Here is an 18,877-nt window from a genome sequence, read left to right as displayed (position 1 = left end):
CACAAAGCCAGGACATACAGAGTTGCAGGTGCCACCAAAACTTGTTTCCATTCAGAGGTGTGCTGGGCACCAGGCTGGTCGTGTCCCCCAGCAGGACTGGCCCCAGGCTCAGATCTCACTGGAGGTCGTGCTGCTCCCCACACGTTCCAGCAAAAATGGCAGAGGAGTCACCTCCGCCACACCCCAGCTTTTGCCCCACAAGGGGATGGATGGGACTCTGGTGGCCCCCAGTGGCTGGGGCATGGGGGTATGGTTGATGGCAGTCTCGGGACAGCAGTGACCAGGGGTGACTCGACCACCTGACTTCTGGGACGTCGTCAGGACAGCCCAGAGCTGGGCTGAGTGCTGACCCACAGGGCAGGCAGGGCTAGGGGCTCCGAGGGGAACAGGGAAGCCTTTCTGAATTCTCCGACCGACAGGCCTACGGAGGTTTCCCTTGAGTGCCTGGCCGAGTGCCCTGGACTTCTCAGCTCAGGGGTCCCGCAGACCACCTTGAAGATCTGCCCTACTGTGCTCTTACACTAAACCTCAACCACAAGGACCGAGGACTGCTGCCAGCCAGCCTGGGCAGGCAGGAGGCCGGACGCGGCCTGAAATGGATGTCAGGAGGAACTGGGCCTCCTCACAGAATCTGATTTCAGCACAGAGCCTCAGATCATTAGGTCAGGGGCTCTTCCTGCTTCTTATCATTTGCTACATTTTAAATCTAGGACTTATGCAACCCTCTCCCAACCAGAGAGCTAAGACTTCAGTCTGGTCACAACAGGGTTGGGCGGTGCGGGCAGCTCCTGGGGAGTTGTGGGAGCTGGTCCACCAGCACCAGATGGCCAGACACTTGTCTGAATGGATGCATGGATGGGCAAGGAAGGATGCGGGTGCTATGACGGTGGGCTTGGACTCACTCCCTCCCTCGGCTTACTCCGTCAGGGTCATGCCTGAGATCTCACCTTGGCCTCCCTGGATGGTCAGCCCTGTGCCAGGATGCACCTGGGCCCCTCACCGCAGAGATGTGGCCCCTTTATGCCTCCTGGTGGCTTGCTCTGCTGGCCAGCCCATGCAGCCCTGAGGTGCCTTCATTCACACCACCCAATGTTCTCTCCTGCCCCCAGCCCCCGGCTGCCTGACCTCCCTGTTTTCTCACCCACCCAAGGGTTCCTTGCCCGCTTTTTGTTGACTCTGCCTCGCAGTTTCAAGCATGACCTTCTCTATCACTTCCTGGCCAAGCAAATACATCCACACAGCACCTGCTCCAGAGCTACGAGCCAGGCTGTCAGACCTTCCAGGGGCCGTAGGGTCCCATGGCGACTGCAGGGCGGGAGTGAGAGGGGCACGGAGGAAGTGGCTGTGTGGCAGGAGCCCCAGGCCGGGGGCAGGGTCCTGGCAGGGAAGGAGGCGCCCGCAGAAGTGGAGCTAGGGCAGAGGCAGTCTCAAGGGAAACTTGACGGGTGGGGCCGGGGCGATGTGTCCATCTGCCTTCTGCATCTGGGGCTGGGGGCAGAGCCGGTCAGGAGGGATGTGGGGGTCCCTGCTGTCCTGGTCTTTCCCACCGCAGAGTGGACCCCACTTCAGGGCTTCCCTTGGCACCCTGACACCCCACATCCCCATCCTGCCTGGACAAAGCATAGCCCTGGGCCGACCCCTGCTGACCCCACACTGACCCCGTGATGACCCCACACCTCCCTGGCGTGGCCCCGCCCCCAGCGCCGCTCACCAGCGTGTGCCGCTTCATGTGCTCGCGCCTAGTGAACTTCTTCCCGCAGATCTCGCAGGGGTAGGGCCGCTCGCCAGTGTGCGAGCGCATGTGCCGCTTGAGGATGCACTGGTGCATGGCCGAGAAGCTGCAGTAGGGGCAGCGGAACTTCTTCCTGATGACCGTGAACTCGTTCACTGCAAGACAGACAAGACAGAGGGCTGCCGGTCAGCCCCAAGCCCCGCCCAGTCCGCCCGCCAGGCCTGGGCCCGGGCCAGAGGGGGCTGTGCCCATGCTCTGAGAAAGTGTGCTTCTTAGATCAGCCGGTACCTCCCACATCAGCCCTGAAACACACGAGTCCACACGCGCGGCATCAACAGACCCATCTCCACATGGTCCACACCTCCACATGGCCACAACAGGGTATACGGGTGCTGCCTGGTGGACGCAGCCTAGCGAGAGGCTGCCAGCCCCCGACACACAGCCAGCAGCCGGCCCCACTTCCCCTCCTCATGCTTCAGGGAGTGACACTGTGGGCCCTAGGCTGGGGCCACATTCTGGGCGGCTCATGGGGGATAGTCCCACTGTGTGAGGCCCACCAGGCACTAGGGAAGCTCATCCTGAGTGACATCCCCTGTGCTGGGCAGTCGCAGACACCACAGTCACCTCCCTGAGCCAAGGGGCACCCCGTACCCAGACCCATGGCTCCTGGGTCGCTCACCCGAGCTCACCAGGGTTTCTGGGAGGCCCTCCCAAGTCCTTGGTGGCACTTCCTCCCAGGAGGGGAGCCCAGGATGGACATCAGTCTCAGGTGTCTGGAATAAGCCCCCTGGCCCTCAAGCCACCCACAACACTCATCCACTGCACCCCAGGACCAGCACGCAAGGGACAGACCAAGGGTCCTGACCATCAGGCCAAAGGCAGGCAGGTGGAATGAATACCAGCAGCAGCAGGACCCCTTGTCAGACCCTGCCAAATACCCGCACTCAGCAGGGCCCAGCCATGATCACGGCTGCCCCTGGAGGCACCAGAGGGAAGCAGACGAGAAGCCAGTGGCCACAGCATGACACAGCTAGCAGGGCGAGGAGAAGCTGGGGAAACTACGGTGACTGAAGCTGGCCTCTCTCGCCCAAGAGAGTCGGCCAGGCTGCTGGACACGTGACAGGACGGCTCCATCCAGCCCAGTTTCCCCAATCCCAGGCCACCTAGCATATCACACGGATCAGAGCCCTTGCCACCATCTCCATGAGGGGTGCCCCAAGCCACCCATCCATTCTGCTTCTCAGGCCCTGGCCCCAGGTGGGTCGCCACAGAAATGACGCCCAGGGGATGGTGCAGGACCGCAATACCGAGTCCAGAGGCCCTGGACACGCCTATGTCTCCACGAGCATAGGGAAGTGGGTGTTCACTCTGCACCTCTGGCCCTGAAACACACCAGGCAACAGGGAGCAGGACATTTTATTTTGCTTCTTAAACAAGCTGTTACTTTTCTGACAAAGGTCCGTATAGTCAAAGCTATGGTTTTTCCAGTAGTCACGTATGGATGTGAGAGATGGACCATAAAGGCCGAGCATAGAAGAACTGATGCTTTCAAACTGTAGTGTTGGAGAAGACTTGAGAGTTCCTTGGACTGCAAGGAGACCAAACCAGTCAATCCTAAAGGAAATCAATCCTGAATACTCATTAGAAGGACTGATGCTGAAGCTGAAGCTCCAATACTTTGGCCACCTGATGCGAAGAGCCAACTCATTGGAAAAGACCCTGATGCTGGGAAAGATTGAAGGCAGGAGGAAAAGGGGACGACAGAGAATGAGATGGTTGGATGGCATTGCCGATTCAATGGACATGAGTTTGAACAAGCTCCGGGAGATGGTGAAGGACAGGGAAGCCTGGCGTGCTGCAGTCCATGGGGTTGCAGAATCGGACACAACTGAGCGACTGAACAACAACAAAAATCAAGCCATAGATTTTCTCCTGAGACATCTTAAAGGGCATCTAAATAATCAAGCGGCCAGATGCCTTTATTTCCCAGAACACGGTCAGTGAGACTGTCCGCAGGGCCTGCTGGGAGCCTGGCTGACCTCATGGACCCGCACTCTCCCTCTGTCATCTCCCGCACCCCATGGAGTCAGACACCAGGGACACATTGCCCAGGATGACCCCTGTCCACGCACAGGCCGACAGCTTCACCAGGGGAGGCCATCACAGCCCCAAGATGGGCTGTGTGGACATCATCACAGCTCAGAATCCATGCTACCCCCGGGCTCGCCGCCTGCCCATGTCTGTACACATAGAGGGGCTCCACTGTCCACCAAACCTGGGCATGGCCACCAGGCCTCTCTCAGCATCCAAGCCCGTACTAAAAAGTAAGGCATTTTCTCACGTCTAGAAACTTCCGACATGTGTGTGGCTGGTAGCTAGGGTGGACGGGAAGGCGCCAGGAGGGAAGTGGGTGAAACCAGGCGGTGAGAGGCGTGAACAGTCACCATTCACTGTCCCTTCACACAGGGGGCCACAATAACATCTGTGAACTACATTTTCACGGTATGATTCTTAACTGTAGGTTCTTAAGTGTGCGGCTACATCACTATTTATTCAACAAACATGGAAGTTGTTTCTATTTTTTTTACCCTTGCAAACAGTGCCTCAATAAGATGCCTACTAGAGAACCTTTGCCCCTGGAGAGAAATCCTGAGAAGCCGCTGCGCCTGCTGTCAGGCCCTGTGTGCAGCAGGGGCCAAGGCCATGGTCCATACTGGCTCAGAGGGCCAAGGCTACTCTCTGTACACGCGACACAGACCGTGGTTACCACTGTTAGCAGTACTGCTCCCGGCAAAGCTGTAGGCCCGGGTCTCAGACGCAGGCACAACCAGAGCATTCGGCAGCTCTTGGACCCTAGAGGAAGCAGCCCTTCCTGAGCAGGGCTCCAGCCCCACACGGAGGGCCATTGGACAGGTGGGTCCAGGTGAGGGTCCAAGATAGGACAGAGGGGAGGGCACCCAGCCTGGCACATCTGGACAGGCCACACCTGGCAGCTCCCAAGGAGGAAAACCTCCCACTCCATATCTCTCTTCCCATCTGAGCACCAGGCCCAGCCTAACCCACCCCTCGATGAGGCAGTAGCAACACAGCCACCCACATGGGCCTCTGGGCTATTTGGTGCCCAGCACCAAACCAGTTTTCACATTGCATGGAACACAGCAAGTGGGCTACCTGCTCTGAGATGGAAAAGGAGCGCGAGGAGACAGCTTTTAGGTTGTTTTATTTCAAATAACCTGAGTTATTTTAGACTTTCTATTCTGCTTCTATAAACATAAAAATTAAAATTTGAGTTATTCATTCTAGCTTGCATTTAACAATCCAGACCTACATGTTAGAAAAAATACTTATCTCTGTACACAAGTGCTGTATTTTTCCCCTAGAAAAACAATTTAGTTGCACAAACATGTGACCCCCATCCCCAGGCACACTGAACCTACCCACGATGATGCATTTTGTGGTTTCTTAACCTATTAGTTGCCTGCTAATATAAATGTCAACAATCTGGGCATCTTAAAGCATCAGACACCTGTTGTTTCTATCTTGGAGGACAGATGCCTGAGGTCAAGGTGTCGCTGGGCTGCACTCCCTCCCAAGGCTCCAGGGGAGGGTCCTTCCTGCCTCTTCCAGCTTCTGGGGCTCCAGTTCTCTGGGCTTGCAGCACCTCCCTCCCGTCTCTGCTTCCATCTTCTTGTAGCAGCTCCTCTGTGTCTGTCTCCTCATCTGTCTCTTATAAGGACACTGGTCACTGGATTTAGGACCAACTGGATATTCCACGGAGAGCTTATCTTAAAATCCTTAATTAAGTCTGGAAGACCTTTTCCCAAATAGGGTCACATTCACAGATCCCAGGAATTAGGACATGCACGTGTCTTTGTGGGGGGCACCATGAAACCCACTACTTTCATGAACACTGCTGAGAAAAATGTTCATTGACTGCTGTAATTAAAATAACTGTACAGGAAAGAAGCTAACACTTTCGTAACTTGTAGTTTACAGCCTATGTATCTTAGAACACCTTTATACATCATGGAGTTTGATTCTCATAAATACCAATAAAGTCTTAAAAATGCAAACAGTGAAAACGTAATTGAAATAAATGAAAAAACACAGATAGCATCAAATTGAAACAGACACTCTCTACCAATCCACCCTGAAAACAGAGCCCTTTTGCCTGGAATTAAGTGGACAAGGCGAATGGCAAGCTTGAAAATGAGGAAGCGAGGTCAGAACTTGGCACCAGATTATCTAAAGTATGAAGTTCAATAACACGGGGCTACAGTTTTGCAGAAATGTATCTACAAAAGTACCACTCAGTGAAGCAGTGTTAGAGGAAGCCACGTCTCCGCTCAGCCCTGCAGAGAATCAGACTTGCGGTAAACTCACTGACCAGGAAACATTCCAGAACCATTTCAGATATCGAACTCGCGCCCCCTGCATTGGAAGTGCAGTGTCTTAACCACTGCACCACCAGGGAAGTGCCCAGATCCACATATTGAGAACTCCACCCACCTCAGCTTCCCCATCAGAGTCTGCTCAGACCCTCGTCCACGGCCTCTTTGCCTATCCCTCTTGCCTGCTGCCAGGCTGGGCATCTGCTCTCTCCTCTTCTGATCTCCAATGACTGTGTTAATCCCTCCCCCAATTTCTGTATTCTGCAGCATCTGGGGCCTGTGACTTGGCCTGGGCTGCCCTCCTCGTGAGGGAGGGATTTCAAGAGAAGGTAAATAAACTGCCCGTGAGCACAGCTTTCATACCGACCACCCAGAGCCACCCCCGTTCTCCTCTACCAGCTCTCAAATTTGGGTCATGGTCCCCTCCATGATCACCCCATGGCCAGACCAGGGATGGCTCTATGTCCCAGCATTGCCGATTTGGTTCAGAGCAGCCAGTCTAAGCCTGCTCCCTCCACCCACCGACGGCCCTGGGGCATCCTAAAATGCTCTGTTTGATATACTGTTTTTTCAGGAAATTTGCCCATTTCCTCCAACTTGTCAAATGTATTAGCACAAAATTGTTCACGATGTTCCCTTATTATCATTCTAACATCTTTAGTATCTTAGTAATGATTTTTTTATACCTATTATTGACAATCAGCTTTCCTCTCTTCTTACTGATCACCGTGATAGGAGTTTGTTTTACTAATCTTTCAATGTATTGGTGTTTGGATTGGTTCATTTTTCTGTTGTCCATCTGCTTTTTATTTCATTGACATCTGCTCTCTGTTTCACTCCCTCTGCTTTCTGTGGGTTTAATTTTCTATTCTTTTCTCCCTCCTGACTTCTCAAATTAAACTTACTTTATTTTTTAATAAGTGCAAGAGCTATAAATTTCCCTTAAATAGGACTTTAGATGTAACCTACACGTTTTGATGTGTCATATTTTCATTATCATTCAGTTCAAAATATTTTGTAATTTCCATTGTGACTTACTCTAGTATCTTTCTGCTGCTGATTTTTAAAATTTAACTTCACTGAGATTAGAGCACACACTCTGTATGAGTTCACTGTTTAACATTTGCTTAGATTTCCATTACATTCCTGCTTGGTCTATTTGTAAATGTTTCCTGTGCACTTGGAAAGTTTATGCACTTGTTTGGTGTGATGTATGACTTGGTTGACCATGTTGTTACAAGCCAATACTTCTCTGAACAAAGATGCAAAACTCCTGAACAAAATAGCAAGCTGAGTCCAACATATAGGAAAAGAGCAGCATCTTGTGACTCAGTGGGTTTATTCCAGGTTAATATTTGAAAATTGTGTTCAAATCTTCTCCATCCTTGCTGATATTCTGTCTGCTGATCTATCAATTACCGAGGAAATCTGTTAAAAATCCCCGCTCTAACTGTGGACTTCTTTCTTCCTCCTTTCAAAGCTGTCAGCTTTCACTCCATATATCTAAAACCCCAACCTGTACATCCAATATTCACATTTCCCTCTGAACTGACTCTCTTGTCCTGTGTAGCAGCCTCTGGAGCAACACCCTTCCGCATTTCACTTTGTTTGATACCGATAAACCTTTTTAGGCTGGTGTTTCCTTGGTTTCTCTTTTTTCTCTTTTTGTTGTTGTTCAGTCACTCAGTTGTGTTCAACTCTTTGCAATGCCAGGGACTGCAGCAAGCCAGGCTCCTCTGTCCTCTCTATCTCCTGGAGTTTGCTCAAACTCATGTCCATTGAGTTGGTGATGCCATTCAACCATCTCATACTGTCTCCCCCCTCTCCTCCTGCCCTCAATCTTTTCCAGCATCAGGGTCTTTTCCAATGAATCGGCTCTTCACATCAGATGGCCAAAGTATTGGCGCTTCAGCTTCAGTATCAGTCCTTCCAATGAATATTCAGGGCTAATTTCCTTTAAGATTGACTGGTCTGATCTCCTTGCAGTCCAAGGGACTCTCAGGAGTCTCATCCAGCACCACAATTCAAAAGCATCAATTCTTCGGTGCTCAGCCTTCTTTAAATTCTTTGCTTTAAACCTTTCTGTGTTCTTATCTGTAACACATGTTATCTACAAACAACAGATTTTCTTTGAAAAGCAGGCTGGTAATCCTTTCTTTTTCCCCGTAGTGTTCAATATGTTGGTAATAACAGGACTATTGGTGTATCTGGGTGCTGTTTGCATCTTGCTACGTATGTTCGATTTGTCCTTTTATGCTTTTTGTTGCTTTAACCTTCCCTGCTTACCATTTTTTGAAATCAATCAAGTACTATTCCACTTTTCTCTTCATAAGTCTTTGAGCTTTACACGATGATTTTTGTCAGTGTTTGCTGAGACCTCGTAGAGAAGGCGAGACTCATTCAGACCCCACAGTTGCCCACCCTCCCACCATTTGAGCTGTTCATGCAACGTGTTACTCTGCTACTTGAGTCAAAAATCCCACAAAGAGCCATAAACTTTGCTTTAAATGCTCACAGTCTTTGTACAGAGGCTGTTCTCCAGTCTTTCCTGTTGGGTGACAGTGCAGCCCCTGCTTTCTGTTTCTCTGGCAGACGTTGTCTTCATGTGGCCCTGGTCTGTGAGGGGTACATCTGCTGGCTATAGGATTCTGGTCTCGGAGTTTCTGCAGCGCCCTAGAGACTAGCGGCATTGTTTCTGTTGCAAAGTCAGACATCAGTCTTGATGTTGTTCCTTTTAATGTTCTCGTTTCTCAGGCTGCTTCCAAGGTTTCTATTTTTGTCTTTGGTTTTCAATAGTATGACAGCAGTGTGCCCAGTTTGGGTGTTTGGTGGTTGTTTTATTTTGGTGTCGTTCTGCTTTGGTTCCCTGAGCTTCCTGAATCTGTGGAAGGATGTCTTCCATCATCAGTTTGGGAACATTCTCTGTTGTCTCTCCTGACACTGCTCCACTCTGTTTTCTCTCCTCTGGGCCCCAGTGCACATGCACTGGACATTCTCACTGTTCCTCAGTGTGTCTTTGCTTGTCCCCATGCTTTTTCCCCAAGTTTAAGCTGGATCCTGTCCATCACTATCTTCCAGTCCCATGCCCTGTCTCGGGTGGTACTGACTGCTCTACACTACTCACGCATCCTCAACCTTACACTTTGTATTTTCAGTTCCAGCAGATTCACTGGATTCTTTTCTACAGATTTTTCTGTCCCTCAAGGACTGCAGCCTTCAAGTCCCACCTGCTCTGATGACTCCCCAGGATGTTGTGTGTGTGTGTGTGTGTGTGTGTGTGTGTGTCTATGTGTGGCTCTGCCATCACCACTGGCCACCTGGACCCAATGCCAGGCTGCCTGCATCAGAGAGGCCCACACCCAGGTCCACCCCCATGTACCAAATGCCTGTTCCAGTCTGGCAGCCTCAAAACCCATCATCCACAGGTGTCCATCTCTTGGGGCTCCTTATCTGACTTCAGGGTGGAGCCCTAGGCAAGTCCACCCAGGCTGTGAAAGTGCTCCTGGCCATACAATGAGCCAAAAGGACACCCCGGTCATCCTGGCTAGGCCGGTAGAGCCTGTGGAAACCTCAAGCCCCAGCTGGAATCACCTCCGGAGGGGCCAGTCCCTCAGCCCAGGCCTCTAGGTCCGGGGGTGTTGACCTAGGAGAGACAGATGAGTTATGGGCCATGAGGACGTGGCCGACTTGGGGAGACAGTAGCACAGAGGCGTGTACCTGCTCACCGGGTCCCCAACCAGCCACCACAGGATGACCATCACACTTCCAGAAAGGAAGCCTGAGCGGACATGCGAAAAATCCACATCAGCACAACACCAGCTCCTCCCACTGAAACATCCTGGTTTCAAATGCACAGAAATAGCATTTGATTTATTTCAAATTACAAAACATGTGCTTAAACTCTCCCTCCTTGAAGATTTTTTCTTCAGGGAAATACCGGAACCTAACAGACTTGTCTTTAAATAACTACCTGAGACATAGGAAGTGGGTCTCAGACGCCTGGTAACAGACACACAGCAGCCAGCACCGCAGCAAAACCCGCTTGAGACCAACCAGCACTGCTCAGGGCTTTTAACCCACTGCTGTAGGAGTCTGTACACTGGAGAAAATTGCCCCTTAGAAGCATTGTAATTTGAATATCAAAGCTGATTTAATGTCACAAATGTTGCAACTATTACTGCAAAGCCGACATCTGCATCACCCTGAGTGACACGGGGCCGAGGGGATTGTGGGGCAGAGGGTGGATGGAAAGCAGCCACAACCACATAGGCTCACCCAGGACATGCTGCATGTGGGTTCTGGGCACTGGGCCCATGGGGATGTGCCCAGTGGACAGGCATCTGGCCGGCAGCCCTCGCGTCTTACCTGGGCTGGGGAGGCGGCCGGCTCCCTGGGCTCCGTCTGGCCGGTCACCAGAGCGGGCATCCGGGGCTCTGAGTGCAGGAGGGCGAAGGGGCCGGAGGGAGGTGACTTGGGCTGGTGCCAGGTCCTGGGGACACAGGAAAGGAGTCTCACCCGCGTGAACGGACACCAGCTGGCAGGCCGTGGAGAGTTCGGGGAGTGTTGTCCTTGGCCATCCTGCAGTGAGCCACACGCTGCCATGTCATGAGGCCTGGGTCTCACTGGACGAGGTTTCTATCTGCTCACCACTCCCAAGCACCTGGGTCTCCGCATGTGCCTTGTCTGGGGGGTGGTCTGGCTACGACGGGGTATTCTATCCAGAAAGTCAGAACCCGCGGCAAGGATACACCACATGCCCAACATTGCCTGGAGCGAGGCTCTTCTAGAAAGTCCTTCTAGGTGTGTGAACCTAGCTATTTACCTATAAGGGTGGTAATACCTAAGTCAAATGCCCTTTCATACATAGGAGAGTGTTTAAGGTCCCATATTAAGCCAGACTCAAGTGAAGGTCCTTAATTCATGTAAATACCAGAAGGAAATATTCTTTAAACCACAGTCAGAACAAAACCCAGCTGCTTCCCTGACCGACACCAGGGGCAGTGCACGGAGAAATGTGGGCGGGGCGCCTGTGGCTGGCCGTCCAGGGTAGACCCCGCCTGCTGCCAACCCAGGTCTGCATTCTCTCCTGTAGGAGCACATCCTTCCATAGAGACAGGACAGCACCGCCACCACTGTGAGGAGATAGACACTCGTGTGTTCCCAGTAGCCACGACGGCGACATGCACAGGACGTCGGGGTTTCTAGCAGGTTGGGGACGCATCGCCCTCGGGCCTCGGCCTCCAGTGACCAGAGCAGCTGCTTCATCTCCAGTTCGTTCCCGAGAAATAAAGGTTACTTGTGTTCTCATGGCATTTTTCAAAGTCCCTCCCGGATCAACACACACCCACAAACACAGCTCAGGAAACAGCACGTTTGGCACCACAGAGGTGCTTGCCATGGTTTCTATTCAGTGAACAGAGACTTTTAACCAATGGGATGTCAGCCTCCTACTGCAAACATAATAAAAGCAAAAAAAAAAAAAAAAATCAACTTAAACTGAAGCAAAATGAAAAGTACACAAGTCCTCTCGCAGAGAAATCAGTTAAACAGTGGAGATCCACCAACGAAACCATCTGTGGAGCTTAACTGCCAAGCCAGATGTGATCAGGTCTGGGAGAACAACTGAACTCAGTTTTCTTGGAGGCTCCAGAACTGTCCAGAAAGGGCCTTCAGTCACTGCTAGGCATCGCCTGCAGATCTGATGGTTCTCTTAATTAAACATGTGCTGATACCACCCCTTCCTTCTGCAACACTGCGTGTCCAGCAGGCCACACTGACCACAGGGCTCCCCTCTGGAGACTGGGACAACCTGACAGGGCCCAGGAGTCCCACTCAGCACACCGCATACCATGGAGCCACCCTTGTCAGACACCATGATGAAGACGTGCCCTCCCCCAGCTGCTCCAGCCATGAGCTACGGCTGCTGGGATGTCAGCCCAACAAATCCCCCAACATCACAGAAGGCTTAGGCCCAGAAAAATCTCATTAACAAGCACCTCGAGGAGCCTAGGGGTTAGAGTCGGGAAAGAGACCCTACAGCCCCCTCATACCAGACCAGGAATGAGGGACTCCCAGCACCGCGGCACAGGGCCCCATCTTCCTTCTGGGCCTCCCTGGATGAAGCATGGTGGCCTCTGTGTGTCTCTGCATTGCTATCAGTGGTGCCCAGTGTGAAGCCATGCTTCCCTTCCAATGTGTTTTTAGGTCCACAGCGCACACGCCATCCCATGCTGCCCAGGGTGGTGGTCTCCGGGGGCTCAGGCCCGTGCTGGGTGGCACCCTGGAGGGACTCTCCATCTGAACAGGGGACAGGCCCGTCCCTCCTGTGACCACATGGTTCAGCACAGAGGGGCTGCCCCCACCTCCTGGGGCCTCTGACACACGAGGTTCACACACCAACTAGGAGAACCCCAAAAAAGCCAGAACAAATGTACTGCCCTGCAGGGGATGCCCCCACCTCCCCACACCCTACCCCAAGCTGCTCCTGCCACGGCACCCACAAAGCTGCCAGCTATCCTTTCAGCTCCTGTGGACTTGCCAACTCTAAACCCCAGATGCTGCAAACGCCCTGGGACCACTTCCTCAACTACCGGTTTTTGCCAACACATTCAAGGTTTGACCTGAGCGGGGAAATGGACTGACGTTGGGGAGTGTTTGTCAGACTGACTTGGTTTATGCGTCCATGTTTTATATTCACAACAGCTGTATAAGTGACACTATTCCCATTTCTCAGATGCAAAGAAGTGAGACCTAAACATATTTTCAAAAGTGTGTTCATCAGCCTTGGGGGATTCAGCCCTGGGTCTGACTTCACAGCCAGGTTCTTCGACAGCCCCAACAACTACCTTCCTCGGACTCTGGCAGGAGAAGCAATGAGAATGGGCACGCTGCTCTCCACATCGGTCTTTATTAGGCACAAGCAATTTCCATCACAGATACTCAGGATATTTTGGTGCCCGTGAAAGCAAAGTTGTGAAGATATTGTTTTTAAAATTAGAGTGAAAATTAAAGACACTCCACTGATGCCCAAAACCAGCTGCAGCTTTTCCTTTGCTTCTTTCAGTGGTGCTCAGGGACCACGCATGGCCCCGCCAGCCACACACACTTGGACTGTAGGACCCTGGACCGGCCCCTTGCCCACACCCTCTGCATTCAGCACTGCCCTTTCTGGGGTGTGTCATCCTGCCCCGAAAAGGGAAACAGGGCCACACCTGGCTCTTCCTCACAGACACCAACCTACCAGGGTGGCTGGAGACATAGTCACGGTCCCCTGCGCACCCAGGACAGGGGATGTTCAGAGCACCTGAGCCTAGGGGAAGCAGCTCCCGCCCAGGCTGGCACCCCCCTCGGGGGCTCAGCCAGCACCGCTGTACCTTATGGGCTTCTTGGGTCACTCCGTCATTTGCTTCCGAGCAACTGGAATTCAGCAGGAGACATTTAAGGTGTAAGCACAACACCCAAATCCTTTCCACATCTGAGGCGGGGGCAGCAGCACTGCCCGGAGAAAGGGGATCCGCACGCTGGCCACGCCCCAGGCTGGACGAGGCGGTGCCGGCGGGGCGTGGCCAGCAGAGGGAGCCAGAGTTCGGCCGTCCGGAGACCGCCCTGGCACCCGTCCTCGGCCAGGCACAGCGGTGCACTTGTCAGCTGATCAGGGTTTAGGGTTAGATGCCTGATTTCAGGGCTTCCCAGGCGGCGCAAGTGGTAAAGAACCCGCTTGCCAATTCAGGAGACATAAGAGATACGGGTTCAATCCCTGGCATGGCAACTCACTCCGGTATCCTTGCCTGGAGAATCCCATGGACAGAGGAGTCTGGCGGGCTACGGTCCACCGGGTCGCAAAGAGTCGGACACGACTGAAGCAACTTAGCAACCACGCACGCACGCCTCGACTTCAAGCATGAAACATTCGGAGAAGCACACGGCTGCTTCCCAGTGCCCCCGACAGCCCCCCATCGCAGGCCCCGTGACCCATCGCGACCCGCACGTTCGCACGGCACCCTCAGCACCGTATCATGGGCTGAGGCTTGTCATTCCCGCCGACTCTGGGCGCCGTGGCACTTACGGGACAGGGAATGGGCGCCCTTGGGCAGGTACTCCAGCAGCAGGGAGCTGTCTTCCCCGAGCACGTCCGCCTTCAGGGCCAGCAGGCTGTTCTTACTCATGAGCGCCGCCCGCAGGTTGGCCACGGCGGTAGCCTGATGTAACGCGTCGTCCTTCTCTGGGGTGAGGGGCGCGCCTAGGTAGCTGCCTTCTCCTCCCAGGAGCCCCTCGTCCACATGCGCGAGGAACTCTGGCCTCTCCCCTCGGCTGTCCGAGCTGCTGGCTTCAGCGATGGTCAAGTCCGCGTCTGGGGAGGAAGACACACGTTAGAGACCTTGCAGGCGACTCGAGGACCTTCGGAACAGCCAGCACGCAAACGTAGGAAAAGCTGGAGCCAGGAGCTTCCCGGCCCCCACCTGCTTGTCATCAAGTCTGATCCCGTCCTGCCATGAGGTCTCAGGGCAGCGGTGATGTCATAGCCAAGACTTCGGATGGGGTTCAACCCAGAACACGGCGGGTGGGGGAGGGGGGAGCCCACCCAGAATAAGGGGTGTGCTCTGAGTATCTGTGTACGTTCATCTCTCAGATAAGGGGCGACCGTCAAAATGGATCAAAGAGCCGAAAAGATACAACCCTTAGGAAAGCTCCAGCCTCAGAACTGGGCCACAGTCTCAGTGGTGACACCAAGGTGAGCACTGAAACAGATTAAACTGAACTTTGTCAAAATCAAACCTTCAGAGGCCTCCAAGGACACCGTCAGCAAAGTGTGAGGACAGATCAGGAGCAAATCCCTGCAAACTGTGCCCCGACATGAGATTCCACCCAGACTCTGCACAGGAACCTCAGAGCTCAGTAAGAAGACAGACACCCCAGTTTCAAAGATATTTGAACAGATACTTGTCCAGAGAAAATGCATAAACGGCCAATGGGGGTGCTCAATGTCATTTGTCATCAGGGAAATACAGCTCGGCACATGGAGGCCCCTCACTCCTACCGGTGCCCACGGGCGTGGGGTCCTGGAGCCCCCCGGGCTGCTGTAAGAATATAAAGTGATGTAGCCTCAGTGCACGAGCTCAGGTCCTTAAAAAAGAGCGGCCTCATGGCCAACATTCCCATTGGCAGGAGGACGTCCATGCTCAGAATGACAGCACCCATCAGGGTCAAAGGTAGGGCAGCCCGAGTGCCTGCCTACATGTGAGGGACAAACAGGGCGTGGTCCATCCACGCAGTGGAACGTGATGGAGCATAAACAGGAGTGACGCTCTGGCACAGGCTACAAGGCAGATGAATCTCAACACGTTACATAGGGTGAAAGCGAAACAAACACTGTCCTCTGATTCTGCTCACGTGAAAAGAGGCAAACCCATGGAGAATGAAGGAGACTGGGAGTTGCCAGGGGCTGGGAGAGATGGGGGGATCTGGGGGTGACTGCAGGTGCCTCAAGACAGGCCGGTGCCAGATGGACCCCAGGGAGAGCTGCTGCCTGGCCAGGGCTCCCCAGGAACAAGTGGCTACTCGAGAAATCAAAATAGAAACAGGAAAGCTAGTTCCTTCCCGAGACAGAGGCAAGTAGGGGAGGAGGGATGGGCCAGCTTCTCCCACCCCTGCACTGTCCTGGGGGATGGCGCTGGAGGAAGACTGGGTCACCTCAAACGTGAAGCCGTGGGGCAGACACACAAGCTGGTCCTTGAAATGACAGGTCCCTCCTCAGACCCAGGAAGCAGGGGCCAAGTGGAAATCAGAGACTTGGACCAACTTGAGCATCACGCCCCTGATAGGGACATGGCCTCACGCACCTGGGAAGTGGGGGCAGCAGGCACCAGGCCGCACCACAGGGGACCTCCACCTGGATGGGTCTAGCCCAGGGATCCAGACACTCAGAGCCACTGTCCAGGGACCCTTCCAGCTACTGCCAACAGAGGTTTCTGAAGGATATTTTGGTTTTTTCAAACTATAAATCTTTTTTATATTTTTTTTGCCAGTTCTTCAATTTTATATCAGCACTGACTTTGCATTGCTAGCCACTAACTGTAGGGATTAAATAAATTGAAATGAAAGCTCTGTCTCCCTTAGCCTGGCTCCTGGAAAAGACTTAGGTGGTTCTTGTTCCTGGGGCTGGAAGGGCCAGGATCCAGGACTGACAGGGTGGTGGGAGCCTGCTTCCAGCTTGCAGACAGCCACCTCCCCGCTCTCCTTGCCCTGGCCAGTATGTGGAGGGCCTCTGATTACCCCAAGGACTTGCTTGCTGGCCCCACCTCCAAACATAAGGATTCAAGATATGGATTCTGGGGACAGAAACATTCAGCCCACAACAAGCTGAAAACTAAAAAAACACCAGATTTCAAAAACAAAATTTATTGAAATTATATTAACAATTTAAGTTCAAAAGCTTATTATAAAAGAAATCAAAATAAGCTGAGAGATTCCTGCCACATGTGAAAAGCTAAAGGCTGGGTTTTGGGGAAGGATGTCTGGCAAGTGAGACCTGCAATGAAACAGTGAATCGGCTTCCAGCTGCAGTGCAGTGGTTGGTGGGGGGGCGGGCGCAGGGCGGGAGGGGCTGGCGAGCTCTAGCCAGACACATCCCCGGGGTGACCACCCTAGGATGCTTGTGGTGAGCGGTGAGGGTCCACAGGGTGTAGGGCGACAGTGAAGGAGATTAAAGTCATCAATGGAGGATTTCTCTCACGAATGCTAAAGACTCAGAAAAGGCACCACCACCGGCCCAGGAACGCAGTCAGCCCACCTGTGGCGGCTCGATGACCTCACCTAGAGTCCTCACAGGAACACTGAAGAGCCCACAGCCCCTAGCAGTGTGACAGGTTGAGCAGAAACACCTACCTCCCAAGTCCTCCAGTCTTTCTGCCGGGCACCTACCCGGGACATCTCCTAATATAAGGACCAGGTGGCGCTAGTGGTAAAGAAGCCTCCTGTCAATGCAGGTTAGACATAAGAGACATGGGTTTGATCCCTGGTTTGGGAAGATCCCCTGGAGGAGGGCATGGCAACCCACTCCAGTATTCTTGCCTGGAGAATCCCATGGACAGAGGAGCCTGGTGGGCTACAGTCCATGGGGTCATAAAGAATTGGACAAGACTGAGCAACTTAGCATGCATGCAAGCACCATTCAGTGAAACATGGAAGGAATGGGTCTATTCTGAAGACAGGAGTCATGAAGGAGACCGGGGAGGACGAAGGGTCCCTGACTGTCCAACATCACCTCAACGGTCAGCTCATGGACAGCGCGGCCTAGGATGTATTGTTAAATTGAGAAAGCAGAGCAAAGTGCCCAGAAGGCAGCACGTGAAGCCTACCCTGGGTCCAGGTCCTGAGCCTCCTGCTGGGCAGATGGGCCAGGAGCCTGGCAAGGGGACAGGGGGCCGGAGGTGGAGGCTCAGGCCCAAGAAACGTGCTTATGCCTGCAGGGCTGAGCCAGACACCAGGAGGGAGAGCAGAGCCCCTTCCAGGCCCTTCTAGACCATAGCTGGATTTAAAAAAAAAAGGATTTAAGATGAGGTCAAAATGAAATTCTACAAACAGAACAGGAAGTTGAAAGCATTGTTTACACTGCAACAAATCCTTTCGTAGATAAAGAGTCTGATGTCACTTAAACCCTTGAAGCAGGCTCTTACTGTTATCAAAAAGCTAAAATCATCCCCAGTGCCCTGGGGGTGGAGGGTGGGGACCTGTCAGGAGCATGGCTTCTGTGGTAACTTGATATTCACCGGTTAGACTCAGAACACGTTTCATGCTGCTCTGAGGAGGATCCCAGCTGGAGCTGGTAGAGCTGGGGCGCCAGGCTTGGACCCGAGCTTCAGGGAAGGCCTCCAGCCCAAGCCACCGGCAACCATGCATGACAGGACTATCCCCAAGTGCCCTCCGGGCAGGGACATCTCCTGAGCGAGGATCTGAGGACCCTGGGAGTCCTTCCTTCAGCTGCTGGAGCTCCTCCACCAAGTGACGACCCTGGAAACTCCTCACCTCACATTTCTCCTCTGAAGAGCCTTTTGTGGCAAACTTAGACTAGGTGACTCAGAAAAAAGCCTTAAATGGTGACGTTAAAAAACTGACAAGCCAGGAGCCAGGCACGTGATGGCCGCCTGGGCTTGGCTGTTAGTCGTGGGTGGTGGACCCCGTCCGGGCCGCCTGGTGACACCCCAGCACCGTTCTTGGACACAGCAGCCCACAGCGGCACTGCCCGGAGCTGGACAGGGAGACCAGCCGCCAAGACGAGGGACAGAGAGTGTCCAGCCTTTTCACACACCTGTGACAGCAGGAAATGTCCCCATGCCAGCCCCTGGGCCAGCAGAAAGCCACTCAGGGCTTCTTCCCCAGCCAAGCTCTCTCTGATAAACAAGGCAACCAGGACAGAAAATATCAACATTTAACTGTAAAAGGCCAAGTGTTAAAAGTAAAGATGGATTCAAGAGCAGAAGACAGGGGCAGGGTTGTTCCTTCTTCCTATAAGTGATATACTATAAGAGTTGGAAATTTTCACTCAACCTTTAGCTGAAACAGAAAAGAGATCATAATTAAAACAAGCAGAATTTCTAGACAATTAAATTAGATGATGCAGTATGAATTGCAAAGGACCTCTACGTATATATCTATACACATAGACACATATAAACATATACGTACATATGTGTAAAGTGTTGTCACTACCAACTACCTCTCATTGGTGTGTGGTTTAACTTCCCACATAATGGAA

At 52.9% G+C, this 18,877-nt stretch overlaps 1 protein-coding gene across 5 annotated transcripts in view; it reads right to left on the bottom strand.

Annotated features, from left to right (window-relative positions):
• Positions 1 to 18,877, bottom strand: part of ZBTB46 (zinc finger and BTB domain containing 46) — a 51,592-nt gene that overhangs the window by 3,402 nt on the left and 29,313 nt on the right. For 4 of the 5 annotated variants that reach the window (XM_070381391.1, XM_070381390.1, XM_070381392.1 and 1 more), the window contains exons 3-4: positions 14,189 to 14,473; positions 1,712 to 1,887 (exon numbers count right to left, since the gene is read on the bottom strand). In XM_070381391.1, coding sequence (XP_070237492.1) covers positions 1,712 to 1,887; positions 14,189 to 14,473 — 461 coding nt within the window. The remainder of the gene's footprint in view (positions 1 to 1,711; positions 1,888 to 14,188; positions 14,474 to 18,877) is intronic. The other variant, XM_070381394.1, reaches the window with a different exon arrangement.

The sequence above is a fragment of the Bos mutus genome, chromosome 13 (assembly GCF_027580195.1).
Source record: "Bos mutus isolate GX-2022 chromosome 13, NWIPB_WYAK_1.1, whole genome shotgun sequence".
NCBI classification, from domain to species: Eukaryota; Metazoa; Chordata; class Mammalia; order Artiodactyla; family Bovidae; genus Bos; species Bos mutus.
This window is presented reverse-complemented; position numbering and strand designations above follow the sequence as displayed.